The 26161-nt window shown below is 60.4% G+C and overlaps 1 protein-coding gene across 1 annotated transcript in view; it reads right to left on the bottom strand.

Moving 5' to 3' along the window:
- Positions 1–26161, bottom strand: part of COL2A1 (collagen type II alpha 1 chain) — a 30162-nt gene that overhangs the window by 1012 nt on the left and 2989 nt on the right. Inside the window, exons 2-53 of the mRNA XM_004711430.2 lie at positions 24365–24571; positions 22876–22892; positions 22637–22669; positions 22500–22532; positions 22343–22396; positions 22089–22190; positions 21026–21103; positions 20361–20405; positions 20198–20251; positions 19719–19772; positions 18931–18984; positions 18221–18274; positions 18058–18111; positions 17743–17787; positions 17281–17334; positions 14219–14263; positions 13897–13950; positions 12336–12434; positions 11999–12043; positions 11794–11892; positions 11528–11581; positions 11076–11183; positions 10623–10676; positions 10438–10536; positions 10247–10300; positions 9844–9942; positions 9531–9584; positions 9211–9264; positions 8820–8873; positions 8506–8559; positions 8300–8344; positions 8077–8175; positions 7754–7861; positions 7415–7468; positions 7138–7191; positions 6737–6790; positions 6366–6419; positions 6019–6126; positions 5519–5572; positions 5098–5151; positions 4334–4495; positions 4026–4133; positions 3784–3891; positions 3572–3625; positions 3348–3455; positions 3144–3197; positions 2884–2991; positions 2577–2630; positions 2068–2175; positions 1283–1571; positions 726–913; positions 39–281 (exon numbers count right to left, since the gene is read on the bottom strand). Of these exons, the coding sequence (XP_004711487.1) occupies positions 39–281; positions 726–913; positions 1283–1571; positions 2068–2175; positions 2577–2630; positions 2884–2991; positions 3144–3197; positions 3348–3455; positions 3572–3625; positions 3784–3891; positions 4026–4133; positions 4334–4495; positions 5098–5151; positions 5519–5572; positions 6019–6126; positions 6366–6419; positions 6737–6790; positions 7138–7191; positions 7415–7468; positions 7754–7861; positions 8077–8175; positions 8300–8344; positions 8506–8559; positions 8820–8873; positions 9211–9264; positions 9531–9584; positions 9844–9942; positions 10247–10300; positions 10438–10536; positions 10623–10676; positions 11076–11183; positions 11528–11581; positions 11794–11892; positions 11999–12043; positions 12336–12434; positions 13897–13950; positions 14219–14263; positions 17281–17334; positions 17743–17787; positions 18058–18111; positions 18221–18274; positions 18931–18984; positions 19719–19772; positions 20198–20251; positions 20361–20405; positions 21026–21103; positions 22089–22190; positions 22343–22396; positions 22500–22532; positions 22637–22669; positions 22876–22892; positions 24365–24571 (4232 nt within the window). The remainder of the gene's footprint in view (positions 1–38; positions 282–725; positions 914–1282; positions 1572–2067; positions 2176–2576; positions 2631–2883; positions 2992–3143; positions 3198–3347; positions 3456–3571; positions 3626–3783; positions 3892–4025; positions 4134–4333; positions 4496–5097; positions 5152–5518; positions 5573–6018; positions 6127–6365; positions 6420–6736; positions 6791–7137; positions 7192–7414; positions 7469–7753; positions 7862–8076; positions 8176–8299; positions 8345–8505; positions 8560–8819; positions 8874–9210; positions 9265–9530; positions 9585–9843; positions 9943–10246; positions 10301–10437; positions 10537–10622; positions 10677–11075; positions 11184–11527; positions 11582–11793; positions 11893–11998; positions 12044–12335; positions 12435–13896; positions 13951–14218; positions 14264–17280; positions 17335–17742; positions 17788–18057; positions 18112–18220; positions 18275–18930; positions 18985–19718; positions 19773–20197; positions 20252–20360; positions 20406–21025; positions 21104–22088; positions 22191–22342; positions 22397–22499; positions 22533–22636; positions 22670–22875; positions 22893–24364; positions 24572–26161) is intronic.

Raw genomic sequence — 26161 nt, 5'->3', positions numbered from 1 at the left:
CTCGGCCCCTGCCCCGGGGCTCTACCAGTGCCACTCACCGTGCAGCCATCCTTCAGGGCACTGTACGTGAACCTGCTGTTACCCTCAGCCCGAATCTCCACGTCGTTTGAGCCCTGGATAAGTAAGGCCTTCTTGAGGTTGCCGGCGGCTTCGTCCAGGTAGGCGATGCTGTTCTTGCAGTGGTAGGTGATGTTCTGGGCGCCCTCCGTGGAGAGCAGGCGCAGGAAGGTCATCTGGATGCTGGCAGTGTTGGGGGCCAGGTTGTCATCTCCATAGCTGAACTGTGAGGGCAGAGGGGGCCGGGGGCGAGGTCAGTGCGGGGAAGGGCTCTGGAGGCCCATCAGTCATCCAGAGCTTGGAGGAACGGAAGTGGGTGCTGGAGAAGGCAGTAGCTGGAAGGACAGCTTGGCTTCCGGGGAGCGGGAGCCCCAGGGAGCCTCTCTGACGCACGTGCACGCACATGACTCCTCTCTCCCCTTCCTCTTTTTGACCCGATGGCAGTGGTTACACGGTTCACACAAGGTGGGACATTCCAGCACCTTCCCTGGGCATGCAGGTCAGTGTCTTCCTCGCTCTGTCCAGCCCTCACTCGCCAGCTGTCCCCAGTCTCCGTCTCGTCGCTTCTTGGTGAGCCCTGACTCACACCCCCTGGGGGCCACAGGAGGATGTGCTCCACCCTCCCAGGGAGACAGAGGGTAAGGTCTGGGGGAGCCCGAGGAACTCACGTGGAAGCCGCCATTGATGGTTTCCCCAAACCAAACGTGCTTCTTCTCCTTGCCCTTGCTGCTCCACCAGTTCTTCTTGGGGACGTTGGCCGGGTTGGGGTAGACGCAGGTCTCGCCGGTCTCCATGTTGCAGAAGACCTTCATGGCGTCCAAGGTGCAGCCCTGGTTGGGGTCAATCCAGTAGTCTCCTGCAGTGGGGAGAGGCATTTGCCCTCAGGGCTCAGGGGCACAGTCACGTTCAGGCCTGACTGGCAGGGAGAGTTCTTCAGCGACAGCCTTGGAAAAAAGCCAGGTGGCGTCCTCAAGGACTGGAGTGGGGTCGGATGGAGCGCAGTGGGACAGAGACCCTGGAAGGGAAGGTACCCAGCCCAGCCTAGCAGATGGACTCTCCTAGAGCCCTTTCCCCTGCCCTGTGCCCACAGCAGGACAGGGCCCCAGGCTGCTGTATCCACTAGAAAACGGGGAGCAGGACCTTCCGCTCTGGCTGTGGCCTGAATGAAGAGGCCCAGGGCCAGGGAGCTGGGTCCCCGCATCCTGGGCAGGGTCCCTGGGCTCACCGCTCTTCCACTCAGGGTGGCAGAGTTTCAGGTCACGGCAGGTGCGCGCGGGGTTCTTGCGAGAGCCCTCGGGGCTGCGGATGTTCTCGATCTGGTTGTTGAGGGACTTGAGCGTGGCATCCACCTCGACGTCGTGCTGCCTCAGCGATCCAGCTGCCTGGTCAGCCCGCATGTACTGCATCGGGTCAGGGCCCTTCTCTCTCTGGCCGAGGCCAGCAAAGGCGGACATGTCGATGCCGGGGCCGGGGGGACCTGGAGGGCCGGGGGGGCCAGGATTGCCAGGAGGACCCTGTAGTAGGAAAGAGAGAGGTCACCCAAGAAGAGTGGGAGGGGGCTTCCTTTGTCATCCCACCTGCTTGAGTGCTCTCAACACAAAAACAAACTTCCACCCAGTCTGTGCCAACTCACAGCGACCCTACGGGACAGGGCAGAACTGTCCCTGTGGGTTGCTGAGGCTGGAACTATTCACAGGCACAGAAAGCCCCGGCTTTCTCCTGTGGAACGGCTGGTGGTTTCGAACTGCCGACCTTGAGGATCGCAGCTGAATGCATAACCACTCCACCACCAGAATCCTCTAGCTGTCTAGTTCTTCCCAGCCCCGAGATCAAGAGGCAGGAGGACTCAGAGCAGCAGGCACCGATGTCCTGTGTCCCAACACCCAGCCACGAGCCCTCCTGTGCTCCCAGGAGACCTCCCGGTGAAGAAGGCCGTCGCCATTAGCTGCAGGCTGATGTCCCCAAGAGCTCATGCCTCGCTGACCCTGGGAGCTGGACCAGGACACTTACAGCAGGGCCAGTTTCTCCCGAACGTCCACGGGGGCCTGGGGGTCCGATGGGGCCAGGGATTCCATTAGAGCCATCTTTGCCAGAGGGGCCAACAGGGCCGGGGGGACCCTGCAGGTGGTGAGAAAAGAGTGGTCACCAAGGGGTCTGTTGGGAGGGGCTAGGGCTGGGCAGGCGGTGGCTGTCCTGCAGCACTCGTCACTGCTCCCATCTTCCTCTTTCTCAGTCACAGAACCCCAAATGGGTCTCTGTTCGGCCAAGAACCAAGAGGGCAGTTTTCTGCCTCTGTTACCCTTCTTGGCGACTCTAGAATTCGACGATCGGGGCTTGTGTGACAGCAGAGAGCTGCCCTCCAGCTCATCTATGGGCACTGTGACCCCAGGCCTCCCCTGGCCCTAGTCACGCTGAGCCATCCTTCCCCAGCTGCTGAATGAGGACACAGGACCATGTCCCTGCCCATCCGCACACCCGACCCCGGCCCTCCAGGGAAGGGTGGAGTCCATCGTACTCACTCTAGGGCCAGAAGGACCAGCAGGACCGGAAGCACCTTGGTCTCCAGAAGGACCCTGTGCAGAAGGAAGAGGTCAAGGTCAGAGGTTGGCACCGAGAGGAGCTCCTCCCCCGACAGTAGAGCCATCCTGAATGACTCTCTCTCTCATCGATGTTCTGCTCTTGGAAGAGCAGGTACGTGCCCTGTCCCCCGTTCCCTCCTTCCAACCCTGAAGGCCGTCTAGAAGCTTCTCAGGACAATCTTGGTCTTTGCAGCAGGGGAATGCGAGCAGTGGGGGCCTCAGCGGGGTGGGTGGCAGCAGCACTTACAGGAGGGCCGGGCAGCCCCTGCAGACCAGTGAAGCCACGATGCCCCTTCAGTCCCCTCTCGCCAGCCTCTCCAGTTTCTCCTTTGTCCCCTCGGGGGCCTTGTGGGCCCTGGGAACCAGACAGACAGCGGGGGTGGGGTCAGGGCAGGGCCAGAGCCAAGGCTGAGGCAGGAACGGAGCCCTGCCCCTTCCCCCCAACCCCCGCCTTCCACACCTGCCTCATGAGAGGCTCAAACCAGCCCTGGGCGCTCCCCCACTCACGGCTATTCCTCGGGCTCCTGCTGGCCCAGCAGGTCCCATGGGGCCTTGTGCACCCTGTGAGGAGAGGAGAGGAGAGGGAGAGGGGCAGCGTCAGCCGGCAGCCAGGCCGGCACAGCGCCCTCTGCATAATCCTGGGCTGTGGGCTCAGCCACCGCCTTTACCCCCAGCTTCCGTTGGAGGGAAGGAGGGAGGGAGGCTACTCACAGCTTCTCCTCGGTCTCCCTGCTTGCCAGTTGGGCCGGAGGGGCCAGGAGAGCCAGGGGGTCCAGGAGCTCCTGGAGCACCGAGGGGACCAGTCTCACCACGGTCACCCTGTCAGGAGAGAGGCCTTCGGCTCAGAGAGGAATGTTCCAGAAGAAGCAAGGAGGGGCTGCAACACGGCCCTGACCTCCCCGCCCCACCAAAGAGGGAGAGGCTCAGATGCCCACCTTCACACCGGCTGCTCCGTCTCTGCCAGGGGGGCCGTCAGCACCAGGGCTTCCCTGGCCAAGGGAAAGAAGAATGCATTAGAGCTGCGGCCTTTGGAGCTCCTCAGCCCAGTCCCCAAAGCTCCCTTCCCACCCCGCCTCCCTGTCTGTGCTCCACTTCTGCCCTCTCCCATCGCCACTCTCCCAGCACCCGGGCGCCAGCCACTGCTCACCTCGCGTCCAGGCTCACCAGAAGGACCACTCAGGCCGGGAGGGCCCACCGGGCCAGGGGGACCTCGGTCACCAGAGGAGCCGGGAGCTCCCTGCTTACCAGGCTCACCCTGGGGAGACAGAGGCAGAGACGGAAGCTGAGTACCGCTCTGGGTGTCCCTGCCCCCGGGCCCTTCCCCGCAGTCCGAGGCCACCACACCAAGGGCACCGAGGGAAGAGGGGCTCGGGCGGGGCCCTCACTCACCGACGGGCCGGGCAGGCCGGGGAATCCTCTCTCACCACGCTGTCCAGGCAGACCCACGATGCCCCTCTGCCCAGCAAGACCTTGGGGGCCTGGAGGGCCGTCAGGACCCTGTGGAAGGGGGAGGTGTGAGGTGAGGATGGACCCAGAGCTTCCTACCTGCCTTGCCCAGCCTGGCCAGGACTCCTGCAGGCCTGCCTCCCGGACTACGGACAGACGTTCCCTAGGAGCCCGGCCCCAGCGGCTCCCAGTCTCTCCCGCTTTGCCCCCAGGGGCGGGGGTGAGGAGCAGTGGGGGGGGGGGGCACTCACGGAAGGCCCATCATCTCCAGGCTCCCCTTTTTCGCCAGGGGCTCCAGCAGGACCTTGGAGGCCAGTGTCACCAGCACGGCCAGGGGGGCCGCTGTCTCCTCGTGCTCCTTTGGGGCCATCTTTGCCAGAGGGGCCAGGGGGCCCAGGGGGGCCGGGGTTACCCTACGGGAGGGAGTAAGTACAGGCAGTGAGAGGCATCCACTGAAGCTGCCTGATGCCAAAGCCACAGGGGCCCCAGGGGCAGGGGGTGCCCTCCCGGGGGGTCTTCCCACGACAAGGCCCTCTCCCCATCAGTGCTCGGCCACAGCCGGCTTCTCCACCCACCCCCGTGGGCATCCTTCCTGCCCCCTCCCCTCAAGCCCTCTAGTTCTCATGGGGCATCCCTAGCCCCCTCCCTCCAGCCTGAGGCCCAGTTCGTACAGCCCCTGCCAGAAGCTCAGGTCCAAACACCACTGTCTCTCCTGACTCCCCTGCAAGCTCCCCTCGAGCAGGAGCCTCCACTGTGCGTCAGGTGCCCACAATTGTAGCCAGCACCCCCTTCCTGTGCGCAGAGGCTGGAGGGCCAAGCCCAGGCCGGCAGGGAGGGCTGCCCAGGTGCAAGCACAGGGCCATACCCCCCCGCTCCAGCTATCTACCAGGCGGTGCCCCGTCAATGGGCTGCCCCTCCCGGAGTGGGAGGGAAGCAGCCTGGAGTCTCTGGAGCCCCAGGGGTGGTTGGGCCTCCATGCCAGAAGGCGGGTGGGAGAAAGCAGATGGGCACTTACATTGGAGCCTGGGGGTCCGACGCGGCCAGCAGCTCCGGGGAATCCAGTGGCTCCCTGGGAGAGAAGAGGAGAGCCCCTGGATGTCTCAAGCCCCCCGAGGGGTGTGGTGTGTGTGTGTGTGTGTGTGTGTGTGTGTGTGTGTGTGTACGCAAGAAACAAGTGTGGGTGGCTCAGAGGTGGGGGCGGGGGTCTGGGAGGGAGAAAGGGCCGGGCCGTACCCTGCCTCTGGAACTGAACCAGGGCTGCTTCGGGGACCTGCAGGGCAGAGCCTAGGACAGGGGACCGGAACCCTGCTTCCCAGCAGAGATGCCCCTGGTGGCGGCTGTGAGAAGGACAGCTGAGTGGTGGGCATGGGCAGAGGTGGTCCCTGCCCCACAGTGCCCTCCCCACCAGGTGAGGGTAGGAGGGATGCCTCACTCACCGGAGGGCCTTGTGCACCTCGGGCTCCTTTGGGGCCAGTCACTCCGGTAGGACCCTGGAAGAGAGAGGGAGGCCGTGAGCGCTGATGGATGCAGCCCCCCGGAGTCCCAACAGCAGGCTCCTGGGGGTGAGGGCCCTCCAGGGCCAGCAGCGGGTTCGTGATCTTGAGCTGCCACCTTGCCTCCCTGGTTCAATCCTGTGTCCTGCATGTCAGCCGGACTCTACGCCCGCTTTCAGCTCCCTCCAGCCCCCCAGCCCCCACACCCAGGACCAGGAAAGCTCCCTCCGCCGACCACGGGCCCAGACAGCGCCACCGAAGCTTTACCCTCAGAGCACAAGTCCCTGCTTGCAGCAGCCTCTCTCCCCTGGAACGGGGTAGGCTCAGGCCAGAACTCTAACCCCACAGGAAGGATCTCCCAGGGTCCTCGCTGATCTCAGCCCACCTGGGTCTACCCATCACGCACCCTGTGGGACCAGCTCTCGGGGAGTCCCGTGACCCACCTGAGGCCCGGGAGCTCCTGAGGGGCCCTGAGCACCTGGGGAACCAGCGTCACCTTTCTGGCCGGCCTCTCCTTGCTCGCCCTTGATACCAGGCTGACCATCAGCACCCTGGAAGAGACGAGGGAGGAGGAAGCAGATGGGTGGGGGGTCAGGGAGAATGCAAGTGAGTGAGTGTGAGTGCGCACATGCTGGTTCACCAAGGCCCCGGGAGCTGGCCTAAGGTTGGACTGCTGCATTGGGTGGAGGTGAGAGTCCAGTCCCTCCTTCTTCATGTTTTACCCCGGCCCTTACCCACCCCCAGGCTGGAAGCTGCATGTGGAGAGAGCAGGGTGGACAGTGATACTCACAGGAGGCCCTGCAAATCCAGCGGGCCCGGGGGGGCCAGCCTGTCCACGTTCACCCTGTGAAAGAAGAGGGACCAGGGAGAGGTCAGGCCCCCTGTGCCTGCATGGGAGTCCAGAGGAGAGCCTGGCCACAGCCCCCAGAGAGAGGGCATCAGCTTGGCCTTCAGGAGGGGCACGGCTGATGAACAAGGGTCACAGAGGCTTCTCGCTCAGATCATCTGGTGACTGGAGACCCTCCATCCATCATGGAGGTTGACGTCCCTCCTCCTCCCTCGCACCCCAGACCCTGGTGGGAGGGAGCCAGTGCCCACAGCCGGCAAGCCCAGGCTGAGAAAAGAGCAGGCAGGCAAGTCAGGGGTAGGCAGGAATCTCACCGGGGCACCTCGAGCTCCAGCCGTCCCCGCCGGGCCAGGAGGTCCAACTTCCCCCTATAGAGCGGGCAAGAACCACGAGGAAAAGTGAGGTGGGCGCAGAGCAGGGCCCTCGCCGAGCAAGGGGTCCTGGGGAGTCCACAGCAATTGGAGGGGCCCAGTCCCCACCAAAGCCTGCTTTCTCAGGCCAGGGCCTTTGCAAACATACTTGCACCCACAGGCCCACCACCTCATGGCCAGCACCCAGCCCAGAGATGCCTGCAGCTCCACCTTCCACAGGGACCCTCCACCTGGGTCCTCACAGCCCCCACGGGGAGAATGGTGAGTAAGGGAGAGGAAGAGCCCTGTATGGCAGCAGGAGGGGTGAGGCAGACAGAGGGGACGGCAGGGTGATGATAACTCACCTTCTCACCATTGGCACCAGCAGGGCCAGGGGGGCCAATAGGACCTGTAAGGCCCTGGGAAGAGAGAAGGGGGAGGTGAGAGAAGGGGGAGGTGAGGGAAGGACTAGCCACAGCAGGGCTTCTGGGACGCCACCAGGGAATGGGCCTTGGTGCAGGCACCCTCCCCTGGTCTCTAGTACCCCACCCTCACTCTCCCTCAGGGCCCCAGGGTCCCCAGTCACCTGCCCAGCTCCCACCTTCCCCCATCCCAACGTGCCCGTATTCAGGAAACACTTACTCGGCCACCGTCTTTCCCAGGGGCTCCCTCGGGACCTTTCTCACCAACATCACCCTGGGGGACAGAGAAAACAGGTGGCTCAGCCCTGCCCCACCCCTACCCAGGAGGGATTCCAGTGGCTGTCTCCTCACAGGGACTAACACAGGGTAACAGAGGGAGGTAAGGGTGCCGAGGGGTTGTTGTCCCTTGAGAGAAACAGAGCTGGGGGGGAGTCCCCACATTCCTCCAGAAGCAGTAAAGGGAGCCTCACCCCCAGGTGCTACAAGGGGAACAGGTGTGCAGGGCAGGAATGTGGCCGTCGGGTCACAGCTTGGCTAAGCAGTTACTCCAGGTACTTACCCTGTCTCCCTTAGGCCCAGAGATACCAGCTGCTCCTCTCTCGCCAGGCATTCCCTGCAGACCTGGAGGGCCCTGGGCCCCGGGGGGTCCAGCTGGTCCAGAAGCACCCTGGAGGGGACATAGAGAGGGACCTGTGGTGGGCAGCACCTCCCCAGAGGCCCCAGGGAGGAAGCAGGGAACCAGCTCCCCAAAGTCCTCCCTACCATCTTCTTTGACAAACTCTTCCTTGTCCCCACCTTCCAGCTCCAGTCTGTCTATCTTCACTCCCCAGCCCCCCGGGGCTGCCCCAGGACCCCCCCGCCAGCAGGCCCCGATGGACTCACTTTGGGACCGTCTGTGCCAGGAGTGCCAGGGAGGCCACGGGAGCCCTGGAGGCCCTGGGCCCCTGGAGAGCCTCGTTCTCCTGGGAAGCCCCGCTCACCCTGTGGCAGAGGAAAGGGCAGTCAGGCAAGATCAGGGCAGGGAGGTCAGGCCCTGGAGTGGGAGGAGGGGGCCAGGAGGGGCCAGGGGAGGCAAAGCACTGGGAAAGGCAGGCAGAACACTCACTCTGGGGCCCACAAGGCCAGGCGCACCAGCTTCACCGGGAACACCCTGGAAACAAAGGAGGTGGAAAATGAGAGAGAAAAGGCTGAGCCTCCCTCTGTGCTGAGCTCACCCAGGGCCCTCTGAGGGGCTGGGTGGCACCTGAGACACCCCAGGCCTCCTGTCTCCCAGGCAGAAGAAACTTTCCCATCTGAGCAGCCCACACTCACCTGGTCACCTGCTTTTCCACCTTCACCTGGGGGACCGGGAGGGCCAGGAAGTCCCTACAAGCCAAAATTACCTGTGTTAGCAGAGGAGTGGGTGGTGGGTGTGCTGCCCCACCCTGCAGGGAGGACAGCCCAAAGATTGCAGGGGGGAGGGAGGTGCAGGGGGGAAGGAGCTCAGTAATGAAGGCCAAGGTTCCAGACCAGGCCCAAGAGTGAGAAACCAGGCCCTGTGCCCCCGTCCCCCCCCCCCCACCCAACCCCAGAGCCTGCCGCTGCCCCACAGCGACCTGGGCCTGGCAGGTCAGTCAACCACGCACCTGGAACCCAGATGGTCCAGGAGCCCCCTGCTCGCCCCGTTCTCCAGCAGGTCCCTGCAGAGGGAAAAGGAGAAGTGAGGGAGGCCAGCGCTCTGGGAAACCCAGAAGCCCACTCCCCACACTGCCCACCAAAAGGAGTGCAGGTCTGTGTGCCCACCCTCATTTCCTCTGACAGGCAGGCTGGGGTGGACCCTGCCTGGAGCCCCGCCTTCCACTCGAAGTAGGGCTAGTGCCCTGAATCTGCCCCAGATCCATGTCTGTCGGCACCATTACTGGGGGGCTCTCACCTCCACCTCTGCCCCATCCACAGGGCGACAGGACCACCTCCCACCTCCACTCCACCCCACCCACCCATCCACAGGCCAGCTGGAAAGGCTGGGCAGGGACTTACAGCGGGGCCGGGGGGGCCTGCAGCACCTGTTTCACCGTCTTTACCAGGAAGACCCTGTGGAGGGGGGCGGGGGGCGACAAAAGACATACTTGTCATTAGCGCTAGGCAGGTGAACTTCTTGGCCCAGGGCTTCCACCCACTCCCCGCTTCTCTCCTGGCCCTGCTCCCTCCTGTCTCTCTCCCCCAGCTTCGTGGGCTCTGGCTCACAGGCAGTAGGCCCTCAGGAGCCCTGCCAGCACAGGGCTTAGCCTGAGGGACCCACAGTGAGGAGAGCCCCGGTCACAGCAAGGCAGCCCATCTTCAACGGGAGGGACACTTACTCTCAGACCGGGTGCTCCAGGCAGTCCCTTCTCACCACCTTTGCCAGGCTCACCCTGGAGAAAAGAGAGGGCGGGGCCGTGAGAGGGGTGCGGGCCTCAGGGCCGCTTCCTGGAGGACAGCTCAGCCTCGAGCGGACAGCCAGGGGCCACCCTGAATAGGCGGCCGTGTCCATGATGGCCGGAGGCTCTCAGTCACTCTGGCAGGACACAGAGGCCAGCGCTGCCCACGACAACTCTGTTTGCAGCCAAGTGAGCAGGGGCTGGGCAGCACCGGCGGGGGTAGGGGGGCATGGAAGGGTGGGGCATTACGTACATTGGCACCTTTGGGGCCAGGGAAACCCATGACACCAGGCTGCCCACGAGCCCCCTGAGGACCGGGAGGACCAGGACGACCGTCTTCACCAGGGGCACCCTGAAAGAGAGGACAGCCACTGGTCATGCTCCTCCATCCACTGGGTGCGGAGTGCCCATGGCACCCTAGGCAGGGAACCGGGCACCAGCCTTCCCCATGCAGCCCACAGCCCACACGGGGATAGACTGTGTACTTGGCCTCTCCCCAAGGAAACAGCCAAGTATGTGGAGGAGGGGGCGTTTTCAGAGCCCACATCTGGCCCCAGGACTTAGCATCTAGCCCCCACCCCAATCCCCCCACCCAAACTCTTCTCTCGCTGCCTCCCCAGGGCTGCTTCCCTGAGAACCCCAGCATGGCAACTCACCGAGGGGCCAACTTTGCCTTGAGGACCGGCATCACCAGGGCGACCAGTGAGGCCCTTCATTCAGGAAGGAGAGAAAAGAGAGTGGGTGTCAGAGGTGAGCCCCTCCCCGCCCCCCAGGCCTCCCCACCCTGACAGCACCGGGCTGGAGGGAGCGGGCAGGAAAAGGCTACTCAGGGTCGCATGCTGCTCACCCGGGCTCCAGGAAGGCCAGGTTCTCCGGGTCGACCATTTTCCCCGTTGGGTCCCTTGGGACCTGCCAGGCCAGCGGGCCCTCGCTCTCCAGGGGCCCCCTAAACAAGGGGGGGGCAAGGGAGTCAGCAGGAGGCCACTCAACCAGGGAGGAAGGAGGGACCCCAGCCCCTCGGCCCCCACTCACTTTGGGACCTGCTAGACCATCTTGACCTGGGAAACCACGGTTGCCAGGGGCACCCTAGGAAGAGAAGGGAGGAAGAGGAGGGAGTAGGTTACGATGAACGCCAATCCATCCCTGGCTGGAGAGAGCAGTCAGGCCCACCAGCCTGCTGTCCCCAGTCTCTGTGAAGCAGCTGCCACCCTCTAACCCAGTCCTGGCTGGAGAGAGCAGTCAGGCCCACCAGCCTGACTACAAGATGCTGGGACTCACTCCCCAGGCCTGTCCAACTCTTTCATCTGCCTCGCTGAGAGAAGAAAGCACTCCAAGAACGGCAGGAGCCACGGCCAGGCGGCCAAGAAGGAGGGAAGGAGTTTGATATCCAGGAGCTCAGGAGACCAGAGTCTTCATCTTCCTCTTGAGATCACGGCCCAGAGCCATGGGGGCGGCGGCGGTGGAGGGGGTTCCTGGTCTACTTACTCGTTCTCCGGGGGGACCAATGGGCCCAGCACCACCAGGCTCTCCACGGGCACCTCTCTTGCCTTCTTCACCAGCTGGGCCTGGGGCTCCCTGGGGGCCGGCAGGACCCTGAGGACCAACACAAAAGCGGACAAGGGGTGAGTCTTCAGCTGTGCTGGGGGCAAGCACTGGTGCTTCGTTCAGGGCTGGGGACCTCTGGGAGGAGAGACCTCCGCAGTGGGTCAGCCCAGGGCTGCAGAGACCCAGCGGGAAGAGGCAGGAGGTGGAGTTCGAGCTGTCCACATCGGCTCAACCAAAGCAGGGTGCAGAAAGTGCACCAGGCCCTCACAGGCCTGAGCACTCTCCTCCAGCCACCCCCAAGAAGCCCTGGTTGGGGGGTGGGCTGTGGAAGGGTCTCTGCGCCCCAACCCAACTAGCTACTGGGGAGGAAATAGCAGATAGCAAACACTTACGGTCTCTCCTTTGGGGCCTTGTTCACCTTTGAAGCCCGCGATACCAGGCTCTCCCTGAACGAGAGAGGCACAGCGTCTCATCACACAGGGGTCCCCGCAGGGCTTGCCCCTCCTCCACACGCCCTGCCTGCATAGGCCCCACCCCTGCAGGGATCCCATAGGACCGTGGTGTGAGACCAGCTCAGGAGCCCACGGAAGGAGGGCGGGTGGGCTCTGGGCCTGTCCCGGGACACCAGTGGAACTTGGGCTTCACCTCGGACTCTTACCGTCTGGCCTTTTGGGCCTAGAGGACCGGTGGCACCTTGAGGGCCAGGAGGACCACGGGGCCCAGGGAAGCCAGGAGCACCAGCAATCCCAGGGGCACCCTGTCAGTGGCAGGAGCAGAGAGAGGAGGGTCAGGAGAGAGGGGAAAGGGAAGATTGGCCCTTCCCACCTCACCCCGGAGCGAGGAGGTCCAAGGGCGACACTCACAGCCGATCCTTTAGCGCCAGGAATTCCGTCAGTTCCAGGGTTACCCTGACAAAGGGGACAGAGCCATTACAAAACAGGCATCATGAGGGACCACCCCCACCTCCAGCCCTCAGAGGGCCCCAGGACCATCTCTGGGACGCTGTTTCCAGATGTTTCCCAGCAAGGCCTGGGGATGGAGCGAGCTGTGTCTTGGCAGACAATGGGGATGGGAGTCGGGAGGAGTGGGGGTTTGGAGATGGGGCTCCGGGTCCCTTATGGTGAAGCATGGCCCCCCGAGTTCCAAGGCCAGGGGCCCACAGACCCCATGATCTTTCAGCCAAAAGGAAACTGTACTTACAGAGGCACCGGCAGGCCCGGGGGAGCCAGGAGTACCAGATTCACCGCGGGGACCCTGAGCGCCTTCAGGGCCACGAGCACCAGTAGGGCCAGCTTCACCCTGGGGGTGCACAGGGAGAGGGACACTGAGGGATGGGGCAGAGTCTGCACACCTAGAGGCTTGGCAGTGCTGGAGAGCTAGCTGCACACCCCAGACACACAGCGCCCTGCGCTGGTGGGTTACAGGGCACACACGCTGAGTACACGTGTGCACGCGCAACTCACAAAGAGGCCACGCAGCTGCGTTTGTCCCCACCTGGCCGGCCACTTAGTGGACGGCCCGCTACACCTGCCTTCTCTGTCCCTCATGCCATGCCACCCTGCAAGCAGGCTTGGGTATTGGCACAGGGGTGGGCTCTCCGGCCCGTGGGCAGGTGGTGGGTGCTGTCAGCCAGGCCACAGCCAACGGGGTGGGACACCCATCGTGCACGCAGCTTAGAAGGACAGACCCCTCTGTTTCCCGGCCTGTTTTACTGAGGAAACAGAGGCCCCCAGAGCAGAACTCCCAGGCACCTCTGTCTGCTTCTCACACCACGGCCCAGGGCACCACCGGGCTTGCCCAAGGCCAGCTGCTGTGTGCACCGGCCGGGCTGTGGCCAGGCTGGCCAGGGAGGTGTGGTGGGCCCTGCGAAGGGGCTTTCCCCTGCACGGACGGCAGGCGCTCCAGTTATCCATGTCCGGCAGCCCCTGCACCGCCTTCCATTCCCTTTACAGGCCTCGGCTTTCACTTTGTTTCCTCCTGCGACCCAGGCCCTCTGGATGCCGCCCGCCTGCCCAGCGGCATCCCTAGGGGAGGCCCCGGACCTGGGGAAGGTGGGGGCTGAGCCTCTGCGGGTTGCTTCTGCGTACATTCCTGCCCCACATTCGTTTGGCATGGTTATTTTCTAAAGGTCAGGCCCCCTCACCTTCTGCTGTCCCCGCTCACAATAGGTCTCCTTCACCGGACTCCCGGGGCCTCAGACACTGTCTGGTTGCCATGGAAACCCCCCAGAAAGGGGGGCACAGCAACCTGATGCCAGTGACCACCTGGAGGCTCCTTATTCATCTTCGTGTCAGAGAATTCCCAGGGACATTCACGTCGCAATCCCTCTGGGGCCACAGGGGCCATTCCCTGACCTAGCTGGCCTCTATGAATCTTTGGGGGGAACTCAATTAAGACCCCAAACGAAGCAGAAACAAGCAGGGGCTGTCTTCCGAATGTGAGCCTCTGCTCCTGGCCCGCTCCACTCAGCCCGCCCCACAATCGCTGACTTGCATGCCTTCTCACTTGGGCCTGGCCTCCCCACCCTTCCCCACCCCCCACCCCCGTGTGGCTTCCATCTGCTCCCATGCCCACTTGAAAGTCTGTCACTTTCCAGGCCTCTGGTGACTGGGACATGACCAGCTTTTTGTCCCCACCCTCCGTGGAGAGCAAGCAGCACTGTGTGGGTCAGGAGACGCCTCAGAAGGGAAGAGGGACTTATCAAAGGCGCCTGGGGACGGGGGACTCGGGGCTTCAGGATTCCAGCAACGGGACACTGTACCTTAGCACCAGGAGCACCGGGAAAGCCAGGGCCACCAGCAGGACCCACGGGACCCTGAGAAAAGAGGGGGTGAGAGGTGAGCCTGGGACTCAGCGTAGTCACTCAACCACCTGGGGGAGCCCCACCTAGGGGAGCCCCACCCGCCCCGTGCTGGTTGCAACCGATAGCACAGGCTGCATCCCGGGAAGCTCCGAGAGGAGTCTGGCTTTTCTAGAAACTTCCTGAGCTCGAGCAGGGAAGGAATCAGACGTTTCTTTCATCCCCCTCTGTGGCCCAGCTGCTGGGTCCCCCAAAAAACCTGCAGAAGGGGAAATGAGCTTACCGGAGGGCCTGCAGGGCCTGGTTGGCCGTCATTGCCTCGGGCACCCTGTGAACAAGCAGACGGACAGCCTGTGAGCAGCCATTCCCTACCCCACAGGCCTCTCTTCCCAGCCCATGTGGGGGACACGGCAAAGGGCTGTCCCGGCAAAGCATGGAGACGGCCTCGGGCCCAGGATCCCCCCAGAAGCTCTGTGCGGTGGGAGTTACGGGTGGGCAAGGGCCGGCTCCTGGTGGGTTCATCTCAGACAGGTTCATTGGACTCCTGGGGGCCCCCGTGGGAGTCAGGGGAGCACTGTGTCCCACAGGGTTTGCAATGGCTGAGGGTCCAGAAACAGATGGGGGTGCCCTCAAACCTCTACCGCTTGCTTAGCAACCCCCAAGGTGTGTCGGCTTTCGCCCCTGAGGGACCCCTTCATGAAGCTCCCATCGGCTAAGTCACCATTCTTTAACTTCGTTTAGACTTCACGGATCACCAACACCTGGGGGAACTCCACTAACGGGAATAAACAGAATCTCACTCGCAGCCCCGCTCACAGGGGGAAGCCCGCTTGGAGCTCCAACAAGGCCTCAAGTCTAGGGTGCCCCCACGGGTTGGCCTGTGCCAACAGCCCCCCCTATAACCTGTTCCTGAAGGAAACACAGAGACCACCAGGATATTGACTGCTGACCCCACAAGAAAATATCATGATGGGAACAGGCACCACCCCGGGCCAAAATTCCCCCCCACCCCGCTCACCCACACACATCAGAGGGATGTTTCTTCAGCCAAGGCTGCCTGCTCCCTAGCTACAGGCCCGTGCTTCGAGGTTCCAGGGTTGTAGCACGCTCCCCCACCCCCGTTTCTCTCTCAGGGCCCAGGACACTGTATCAAAGGCAGGGAAGTCTCAGGAGATGGACCTGGGGCCTGGTGGTGGGGCACTGGCCCAAACAAGCCAGCTGACCTTTCCCCACTGGGCCTGCCTGCTCACCGCTGCCTCTTTTCTGAAAGCTCTGGAGAGGGGGGCTCAGGGAGGCAGTGTTCCTGGAAGGTTCTGGAGCACACTCCACCCAGGGCTGGCCCAGGGGAGATGCCAGGGTTTGCACAAGCAAGGGGAGCTGCCATGTGGTGCCCGGCTAGAGGAGCCAGCGCTGGGCTGGCAGGTCCCACTTCCCCTGGAGCAAGTCTGGCTCAAGGAAGGGCATGTGACCACAGCAGGCGGAGGCCGGCCAGGCCCGCACTTGGAACTAGTGAGCCTGGGCCTGCCTGTCTCCTTTGGAGAGTCCGGGAGTTAGCTAAGAGGAGTCTGATAGGTGGTCAGAGGAAGGAGGGGCAGAGCAGGGCAGCACGGGCAACCTTAGATGCCTGCCCTGCCAGCCTGCAGATTACAGTGGGGTCAGGAAGCAGCAAGGGGAATGGAGAAGCAGGGCCACTCCCTGGGGAGGAGGCACAGCCGGGAACTGCAGGTCCTTTCTCCCTCCGCACCGGATAAGGCCATGGAGTTCTGGCTAGAAAGTTCTGCCAGTTGCCGCAGGCTGGCATTCTGCTCAGCTGTCGAAACAGCCACGTCACCTGGCAGGCCCATGCTGTCTAATCCCCTCACACACAGTGACCTGGGGCAAGGCACTTGAGCAGCGCTGGCTGACAAATGAGGGTCCAGGCTGCCTGCTACTGCCCTGATCTGCTTGTGCGGGGGATTTCAGCCAAACAGATGCATTCTCTGGACAGCAGCTCCACTGAGTGAAGCCGTGGATTGGGGCCAGCCCTCCCCTGGGAGCTTGCCCGGGTGGCTGGGCATTCAAAATCCACCGACAGCGTCATGTTTCTTAAGCTCATCTTCCAGCGTTGTCCGCCCGACCAAGCGCCTCTACAAAGTCTCTCTTGCAGAAAGGGGCCTGAGCTAATGGCCTCGCTCACCGCCGCCGACAACCCCAAAGCTCATCTCCCACAGTCATGGGCGCCCTCCCTCCCACCTGAGGCCCTGCACCTTTGTCTGGGGCGATTTAACCTTCCATGCCCAGCAGGGAGACTGGATTTCAAAGCACTGGAGGGCTTAAGGACTGATATCACCATGGCCCGCTGCTTAAGGGCTCCGCTGCTAACCGAAAGGCGGACGGGCAAATTGAATGCCCTGGCCACTCAGAGGGGAAAAGATGTAGCACATGCTTCCTGAAGATCACAGCCCTGGAAACTGCAGGGGACAGGTCTCTCCTGTCGTGTAGGGTGGCCATGAATCAGAATCGACCCAGCGCCAGCGACTTTGGTTTTGATTTGATGTTGAACCTGGGAGGAGTAGTGGTTAGGCACTGGGCTGCTAACCGAAAGGTCAGCAGTTCCAAACCACCAGCTGCTCCACTGGAGAAAGACAAAGCGTTCTACTCTTGTAAAGAGTCAACCGTCTCGGAAACCCACAGGACCTACCGGGGTAGTTCTACCCTGTCCTTTAGGGCCACTCGGGGCCAGTGAGTTGTTGTTGTTGTTGCTATGGATCCTGTGAGGCGCTCCCTGAGTGGGAGCGACTGGTGTCACGTTAAGTTCTCATCAGCCACCAGCAGTGGCGTCCAGTGTGCTGCTGGACAAACCAAGGGGAGTCGTCCATTCTGACTCACAACAGCCCAGGGTCTGTCGGCGCACAACTGCGCCCCCTAGCGTTTACAAGGGCTGAATGATCAGCGCCGATTCTGTGGGCCAGGGGCCATCCTTCGAAGGTTGTCTCGGGGTGGACCCAAAGAGCCAGCCTCAGGGTGACAGGCAAGTGCGTTTGCCCTTTGCAGTCCCCAGCAACTCCAAGCTAAAGCCAAGCAGAAAGAACCCAGAGCAGCCTGGTGCCGAAGCCACTGCCCACATCTCTGCCTGCATTGGCTGGACTGTGTGGGGAGGAACTGGGAGGATGGTCCGGATAAGCCAGCCCTCCAGCCTCCTTCAGCTGTGCAGACCCAGCCCAGCAGTTCCTGTTGGGCGCACACAGAGCCAGTCCTTACTGGGAGCACCCAATGCCTGCCCTCCACCGCAGGGTTGTCCTGAGGTTAACAGAACATATGCAAGTGGCTGCCCAGCTTGAAGGCTCTGGACAAGGGTGGACTCACCGCAGCACCGGCAGGACCAGTCCGTCCTCGCTCGCCAGGCAGACCCCGGGGACCCTGGAACACAGACAAGGGCGGTGTAAGGACCCAGCATAGCCTCTTTTCCCTGGGGGTGGCCAGCGATGGGCAGGCCAAGCCAGGCAGCAGGGGTGTGAGGATAGTCCTGGCTTGCTGCCTTCTGGATGAGACCAGGACCCCTCACGTTATACACCTACGACTTTTCTACACCCCCCCAAAAGGTCTAAACTTTTGCTCAAGTGTTAAGAATGAAGAGAAGTTTCATGAATCGAAACCTGTTTTAACAGGTGGCGTCTAGTGCATACAGTTCGCCTTTTGCTCAGAAGCGGGTCAGGTCTTTCAGCCCAGCTCCCGGCTTTCCAACAAGGGAGCACTGATGGATGCCTACAGGGTGGCCACCTGTGGGGAGTGGGAATCATGGGTCTGAGGATCTCCGGCCACACTCACCATGGGACCCGGAGATCCATTCTCACCAGAGGCGCCGTTCTCACCCTGGGAAAAGAGAAAAGACCCGCCTGTCAGCACCTGTGACCCCATGCCTAACCCCCTGAAAACCTCCCAGCAAGAAATGGGGACCGGCCCTCCCAGCCAGTGCCAATCCACCCACATGCCACCCCTGACGGGCAGCTGGTTCCCCAAGGTGCCCAGGTCTGCTGTTCATCCCACCGCTCTCCTGGGGGCCTAACGCCACCAAGGGCAAGAGCCCCTCTCACCTGGAAAAAGAGCCCCTCCCTCCAGCCCCATGAACTTCATGGTCCTTACCTTAGCACCGGGAGCACCTGCTTCCCCCTTGGCACCGTCTAGACCTGGGTAACCCTAGGGGGGAGAGAGCATTCAGTCACGACTCTGGGGACCCTGGGCCACTGGCTGCTTTTCTCTGCCAGTGGCAGTCCCCATCCTCCCAATACCCCACCAAGACTCTTACCCTGTGACCTTTGACACCTGGAAGACCTGGGGTTCCTGGGAAACCACGAGCACCCTGCAATCACAAAAGGAAATGATTAGGACCCAGAGTAGAAGAGAACAAGGCCAAGGTTCACCCAGGCTGCTGGCTAGCAGGCCTTCAATGCCAGCTCCCCAGGCCACTGAGGACTGACTCGTGGGCCCCCCTCCCCAACCGTGCCCAGACAGCTTTCTCGTTAAACCCCGGTAAACACCTCCCCATCAACCCCGACTAAGCCTCACTCTACCCTCCAACCTGGGACAACTGAGTAGAAATAAGAGACACCAATTCTCCCTTGTGGGCCCCTGGGAGGGATCACAATGGGGAGCAGACCTAAAGGTGCACCCAAGTTGTTTAGGACTGTGCTTTTATTTTTGTTGTGCTCGGTCCCACTAGTTGCTTTCAGCCCAAAGCCACCCCGTGTGCAGAGCAGGAGAGTAGGAGCAGCCCTCCGGTTTCCTACGACCAGCAGACTGTCCCGTCTCCATCGTTCTTTCTGCTGCCGAGGCGCTGAGTGGGTTCCACCCACTGGCCTTCTGGTTGGCAGCGGAGCTCAACATCAATGAGCCTCGGCGTTTCAGAAGTCAATCAATCGAACTGGATGGTCTGGGCCTGAGGCTACTGCCTTGATTCCAAGGGGGCGGTGGTGGGCAGGAGTGGGAGGTGGAGGGCTGGGAAAGGTGGGCCCTTACCTGAGGGCCAGGAGGGCCTCTTTCACCAGATTTCCCTGGTTTTCCAGCTTCACCCTGAAGGGAGAGAAGGCGGGTTAGCACCCTGGGCAGGCTTGAGAACGGAATCCCTCCTCCCAACCCTCCAGGGCTCTCCTTGGCCCTCCTCTCACTCAGACTCCACATGCCCCGCCCCGCTCACCCTGCCCTTGGGGGGCCATGCTTCCTTCCAGTACCCTCACCAATGGCCAACGGGCAAGCTCCTGTGTCCCCATCCCGCCACCAGCTTCCCCAGGAAGCCTTGGCTTTTCCTCTCCTAGGCTCTGCTGGCTGGGCCAGCTCCCCCACGGGCCTCAGAGACTTGACTGCCTAATGACATTCACCCAGAGGCTCAGGGTGCTGGCTCTGGCACGTCTCTTCATTTGCATCCTGTGTAGACATCGGGACTGGGCCGGAGCTTTTTCTAACTCATTTACAATTAAGATAATGTTGGGTTGGTGAACATTTCTTTTTTTCTCTTCTCTCCATCTTTCCCCCTTGTGTTTTTCCTCTCCCTTCTCTGGTTTCTCCATTTCCTTTCTTGGGGCTGATGAGGTTTTAAATAGTCCCCTTCCCATTGGGTCCAAAGCAATCCCGGGGGAACCTGCGAGCCAAGTCGCAAGTGACAACACAGCTGGTAGACAGAGGCAGGGTTTACAGCTGGGCCGATCGTGCCCCGGGGGGCAGCCACTGTGTGCCAAGCCAAAGAAGCACCCGCATCGGGCGCCCCCACCCCCCATCCCCATGCAGTCCCTTCCTCAGTTTGTACTCACATCATCACCAGGTTTTCCAGGGGGGCCAGAAGGACCACGGGGACCCATGGGGCCCTACAGACAAAGGAAGAGTTTTAAGAGATGGCCAGAGGGAGAAGTTTCGTGAGGTGAAAATTGGGGGCTGTAGCTTTTGCAAGCTAGTTCTCCTGGAGGGAGGGAGGGAGGGAGGGGAAACCCCAATTTGTGCTGAGAGAGAGAGCTGAGCAGACCCTTGTGGGCAGTAGCTCCCAGCACAGGTCAGGAGTAAATCTGAAGGGGCATCTGGTGACTGGTCCCTGGGGCATCTGGCCCCATTTGTCCCTCCCTCAGAATTCCTCCAGAGCCATGCAGTGAGATGTGGAATGGCCTCTGGACCACAGTGCCCTGGAGGAAAGAGCTAGGCCAAGCCCAGAAGGTGCTGGCAACTGGGGGCTGGGGGTCTGAGTGGTGGACCATGAGCGGCTTCTCAGGAGAGGTGCAGGGTCTGGGCAGAGACTCACAGAAACTCCGGGTTCGCCAGGTTCACCAGGATTGCCTTGAAACCCTTGAGGTCCCTAAAAAGGCAAAGTGAGGGCACCACATTGACCCTTCCAACCGGGCATCAGGACTCCCGGCAGACACCCAGGCCATCGCCACCCCCTGAGGGGGAGACGCAGCACTTACCGGTGACCCGGCAGGGCCTGGAGGTCCTCTTGGTCCCATGGGACCCTGGAGCAGGACAGAAAATGAGGAGGTTCACTGGGAGTGCTTCACCCCAAGGCATGCGCATGCCACCTCCCTGCAGCCAATAAGGGCCAGACAAAGGACAAGGAGGTACGCTCTCGCCAGGGGGGCCTCTGGCGGCTGCTCCCTCTCATTTCCCACTCCCCAGGCCACAATCTCTTTTATGTAGAGGCACATTTTGGACAGAGAGGCTGGCCTTGCTTTCTCCTGGAAAGCCGCCATGTTTACTAAAGCCTGAGTTTCATTTAGCTTGCGCCAAGCGGGCTGCGGGGCTGAGATTTCCTGCTGGAAGTCTGGTGGATGCTGGAGCACAGTAGCCGCTGTCTGCGTTTGTCAGTTCTCGTTCCAAGAGCAATAGCCACCGGCCATCCAGCGGATCGGCCTGTGGGCAACTATCCCTCCGTCCTCATTCTTTGAGGCTGTAGTGTGGACTTAAAACCGGCACCGGGCACCATTAAAAGCCAACTGTGTTGAGCTGGCTAGCCGGGAGGTTACATAACTGCTGCGTAAGAGCCGCTTGGAACCATTATCTCTAAGGCAGAGCCTGTCAGAGCTCTCTGGCTCTGCTGAGGGCCCTCCTGGAAAGAGTTGATAGCCTTACTCACCATTGGCCCTTGCATAACTCCCATCTGGGCTCCTCCAGCCTTCTCATCGAAGCCTCCAGCCATCTGGGCAGCAAAGTTCTGTAAATAAACCACACACCCACCGTCAGGTGCTAAAGAGGCGCTAGACCTTTCCCTGTAACTGGATAGGAAGAATGCCATGGAGATGGCTGAGAACTGCTAGAGACTAGATGAGCATCCATCCCTAAGATACAGGCATGAGTGATCTGATGACAGTGGCTAATTCAGTTCCCAGGAAGCTGAAGGATTATTCAGGGGACCATCCGTTACCTGCGTTTTTGTTTTATAGGATTGTTGTTTGTTTGTTTTCCTTAATTCTAAAGCATTAAACACACCCTTTAACATACATGGAGACACGTTACTGACACGACTCGTAAAGGTGATCCACCTCTACACACAAGACTTGGCTGCCCAACAAAGGACTAAATCATAACCAGCCATCTTAAAATATTTCACCAAAGAATGCAGTAGGCATCTGTGAGTCCATTTAAATTCAAGGATTGAAAAGCCAGCAAACACCAGCACGCAGACCTGCAAAAACTGGGCAATCTTGCAGTTTGCTGATGGGGTGGATTCCAAAAAGGCCTTTAGTCACACACACCTCCACTCTGTGGGGCTCTTTCATGAGAAGGAATAATTGCCTGGAATGTACTTGGCCAGGGCCGAGGGGAAATGTCTTCCAAGGACAGTGGTCACTCTACTTCCAGGGAAACACAAGTGCCCAGTCATCCTCTCCGCCTGACCATCTCCCCCACTACCCCCACCAACCACACAGTCCAGACACCAGGGAGCCAGGTAACTGAAGACCTTTTTCTCAGAATGCCAGTGAGTAATAATAATTTTTTAAAAGTCCATCCCTTAGCACCGTACATCTCATGCCTAATATGTGATTCCACTAAATTTCAGGCTCGGGAGAGAAGCCTCAGGAGAGGCTATGCACACACTGCTGGCCGCCCTGGGAGGCAGCCAGGTAAGCCCAAACAGCAATTTACAGGCCACATCTCTGGAGGAACAGCCTGAAGGAAGGGGAAGTAAGGATACTCACTCCACCAAGACCAGGGGGACCAGGGGGGCCAGGAGGACCGGGCGGACCAGGGTTTCCAGGGGTCCCAGGCTCTCCATCTCTGCCACGAGGTCCAGGGGCACCCTTGGCAGAAAGAGAAAAGGCATCCGTGAGCAACAGCAGTTCAAAACTGAAGACTCATCTGACCACAGGCTGCCCTTGGGCAGGTAGCCAGGCATGTGGCAGAGCCTCGGAGGACCTCGGGAGGGCTCAACGGGTCCTGCTTCTCGACTCACTTTTTCGCCTTTGTCGCCACGATCACCTCGGGGGCCTTGTTCACCTGCAGGTCCCTGGAGGTGAAGAAAACGGTGAGGCGGCAGCCGGGCTCTGCAGATCAGTCACAAGTGGAGGCGATAAGGAAGTGATGGTGAAGGGTTCTATCCCCTTGCTTACCTGGGGCCCAGGAGGTCCTTTGGGTCCTACAACCTGTAGCAGAGAGACCCACAGGAAGGCAGGTTAGACAGGAGCATGGGGAAAGAGCCTGTTTTGAGCAACAGATGCAACATAGCGTGAGAGTAATCTGCACTTACATCCTTGATGTCGCCAGGTTCTCCTTTCTGTCCCTGAAATGGGAAACACGATGGGGATTCCATTAGGTCAATCCATTAAGCCCGGGGACAGAACCCTGTCCAGTAGCCCCCACGTGGCAGTGCCCTCTGCAATAGGCAGCTCCCCAAATCTAAAGAATGCTCCCGGGGAATGACAGGCAGGGTTACCCCGGCACTGCCTCGGAGGAAGGAATGATAAAGGCGAAAGCAAAGAGCCTCACCTTTGGTCCTGGGTGCCCTGCAGGGGGAAAAAGGAGAGAGAGAGAAGGAAAATGTAAGATCCATGAATAAGAACAAGCTCTTTTCACACCAATGCTCTTTAGGGACCCGATAAGAAAAGGACACATGGGGGCAAAGAAGGGGGCAGCTTCCTGGTACTGGTACCCTTCTGAACCCCTGTGATGGGGTGTTAGGGTCCCTGAGGTCCTGAGGGAATTGAGAGTCCCGTGAGGAGAGGAGGTGACCCAGACTTCATGGAAGCAAGGGAGAAGCTGAAGAGCCCAGCCCCAGTCAGCTGCAGAGAAGGGAACCCAGCAAGCACCCACCACAGGCAGAAGAATCATTCTCTCTGGTTCCCAAACCAACCGAGCAGGAAGCCCCTCTGGTGCCCCAGCCCCTCCCAGATGAAGAGTTAGGCATTTAGAAAGGTCTTACGTTAGAGCTGGGTCTCCTTGGAGCAAGCGCAAAAAAACAGCAGGGCACAGGAGTTACAAAAAGCACTATAGCCACCGCGGCCAACACCCCCCCCCCAACCAATGACCCTCCCCACCTGCAGCAGCCAAATGGCAAAGGCAATCCCCTCTTCACCCACTGGGCTCCTCAAAAGTGATCTGGGGGGGTCTGACTCATGAAAACAGCTCCCCAGAGGATGCCCGTGTGGTGAAGTGTAAGGAAAGGCAGCTTCTCATTTCCCCTTTACCTGTGTTCTCTAACTTCCAGCACCACCCAGGAACCCTAGACACGTCTCCATCCACTTTGTATGGGGGTGACTGGAGGTGGGGGTAGCGATGGCGAGTTTGGGTGCTGGGGAAGGGTCACGTGCACCTCACCCACCAGCACTATTTGCAGCTGGGAGTGCAAGACTTGTCCCAGCCCATCTCCACCCTCACCAGGAGAGCCCCGTTCTGCTATGATTAACAAGCTTCATAACTGGCTGGCAGTGCCAACAGGGGAAACTCCCGCCAGTGTTCCCAACTTCAAGGAGGGAACCAGACCCCTCTGGCTCTCCACCAGCTGCCAAAGATGTCTCCATGCTGAAAAGCTTATCTTTGGAAGCCTTCTTGGGAGAAGAAAGGGCGTGGCGACAGGGAGGGGGGGATTAATTTGTAGTTTGGCCAAACCAACAGAGGATTTGATCTCCATTCTGGCGCTAGTAATTTGCAGATGCTTCTGAAGCGGATGTGATCGTGGAATCACATCTGTCCTGCCAAGTGTCTTAGAGCCACATGTGTCAGGGGGGAGGAGGCAGGGAGACACACATTCCATGAGTCAGGACCCGTGTAATGTCCTAGACTCGCTCCGTCCCAGGCTGCACTGGGAGGGTAGGTATGTAGGCAAATGAGAAGTGCCCTTTCCTTCTGCCCTAGCTGCTGGGGTCCCATGGATGACCTGCCCCTCCGCTTTGCCGAGAGGGCCTGCATCCATGAGCGAGCCTTTGCTGCACCCACAAGTAATTTATTTATGTGGACCAGGAAATAAATAAATTACGACCACTGGCAGTGGCGAGGTCAGTTGGGCAGATGGGGCAGCACTCTCCGAAGGGGATCTCGGGCCTGAGGCAGTCTTTCACATCTTCACAGATTATGTCGTCGCAGAGGACAGTCCCCGTGTCACAGACACAGATCCGGCAGGGCTCGGGCTTCCACACATCCTTATCATTATACCTCTGCCCGTCCTGCACACAGCTGCCAGCCTCCTCTGCACGGAGGGCGGGGCAGAGGGAGCAGAGAGCCAAGGGAAGAAGGCAGGAGGGAGCCAGGAGAGAAAAAGAGAAAGAGGTTGCAGTCAACGCAATGTCATTCCAATGCAGAAGGATGGGTTTGGGCCACCTGGACAAATTCACTGCCATCAAGTCAATTCCGACTCATTGTCACCCTGTAGGGTTTCTGAGTCTGTACCTCTTTACAGGAGACGAAAGCCTCATCTTTCTCCTGAGGAGGGACTGGTGGATTCGAACTGTGGACCTTGCCAGCGATCTCTCTGGGAAAGCATCTGTTCTTCCAGAAAGGCGCCCTGGTGCCATAGTGGGTTGCACGTGGGGCAGCTAACTGCAAGGTCAGCAGTTCGAGAAAGATGAGGCTTTCTACTCCCATAAAAAGTTATGGTCTCAAAACCCCACAGGGGGCAGTTCTACTCTGTCCTATAGGGTGGCTGTGAATGAATCCAAATCGACTGGGCAGGAGTGAGTCATTCATTGGTTCTGGTAGTCCACAAATCTTGACTGTATGGCCCGCGCCATGTGGTCAGCTCAGCCGTGAAACAACTGTCCTGGCATTGATGCTGAGGGGGCTGCTGTAGCATATTCTCTGCATACAAGCACACACACACACATATTCTCTGCACACAAACAAGCACACACACACACACACACCCCACCCTAGGCAGGGGATATTTCAGGGTGAGTGGAAGAGGGCAAGACTCTTCCGTAGGACTCTGGGACTCTGTCACAATAGAGAGGGCACAGAGGCAGCGGAGAGACCTTCTCTTGTCTGCTTTCCTCTGGGAATCCTGGGAGTTAACATTCAGAGAAAATGTGGAAAATTCTATGCACAGAAGATTAGAGTCTATGAAGAAATGTCTCCACAAGTAGATGTATTAGGGGACGGAGCAGGAGGGGCCTTTGGAATTGAGACCTGGTCTCATTTTGTATGCAAACTTAGGACCAATTCAGAGAGAGGGGTAGGCCCAAACCATACACAGGAGGCAGGAGGAATCCCGGAAAGAAATGCCTTGGGAGGCTAGCAGGGGCAAAGTCTCCCATCCCCCACCCGACCTCCTCCAGCTCCATCCCTGGAGAAATCCCACCTCCATTCAGCACCCTGAGTTGGGGAGCGAAGGGGTCTTTGACCTGCTGGTCCCTGCTAAGATGGGCCAGTCCAGGCCTGGCCCCCTCCAAGAATGCGGACTAAGCACAGGACAGACCAGTCCCTCCTCACCAGCGCCCTGCCGTCTGGAATTCACGCTGCAAAGGAGACCTGTGCTGCCCGCCCGGAACGCTCCGAACGTGCCCAGAGGAGTCCCGCACCACGTGCTAGCGAGGGCCCTGAGCTGCTGGCCTCATCAAAACCCCTGGGACTGGAGCACCCGCGGGCCAGCAGCTCGGGCAGACCAAGTGGGCGGGGAAAGAAACAGGCCCGCCCTCTGCTCTTGACCGAGCCGGCGAAAATCTGAAGATAAACGTGTCTTTGGTTTTTCCTTGTCCACTAAAAGAACCCCATTTAGCCATTAGGCAAGATAAACACTGCGGAGGGGAGGGGAGTGTGGACACACCACCGCTAACATAGAAAG

The sequence above is a fragment of the Echinops telfairi genome, unplaced genomic scaffold, assembly GCF_000313985.2.
Source record: "Echinops telfairi isolate 266 unplaced genomic scaffold, ASM31398v2 ScPeMD7_12;HRSCAF=54, whole genome shotgun sequence".
Taxonomy (NCBI): domain Eukaryota; kingdom Metazoa; phylum Chordata; class Mammalia; order Afrosoricida; family Tenrecidae; genus Echinops; species Echinops telfairi.
Note: the sequence above shows the minus strand (reverse complement) of the source record. Positions and strands in the feature narration are given on the sequence as shown.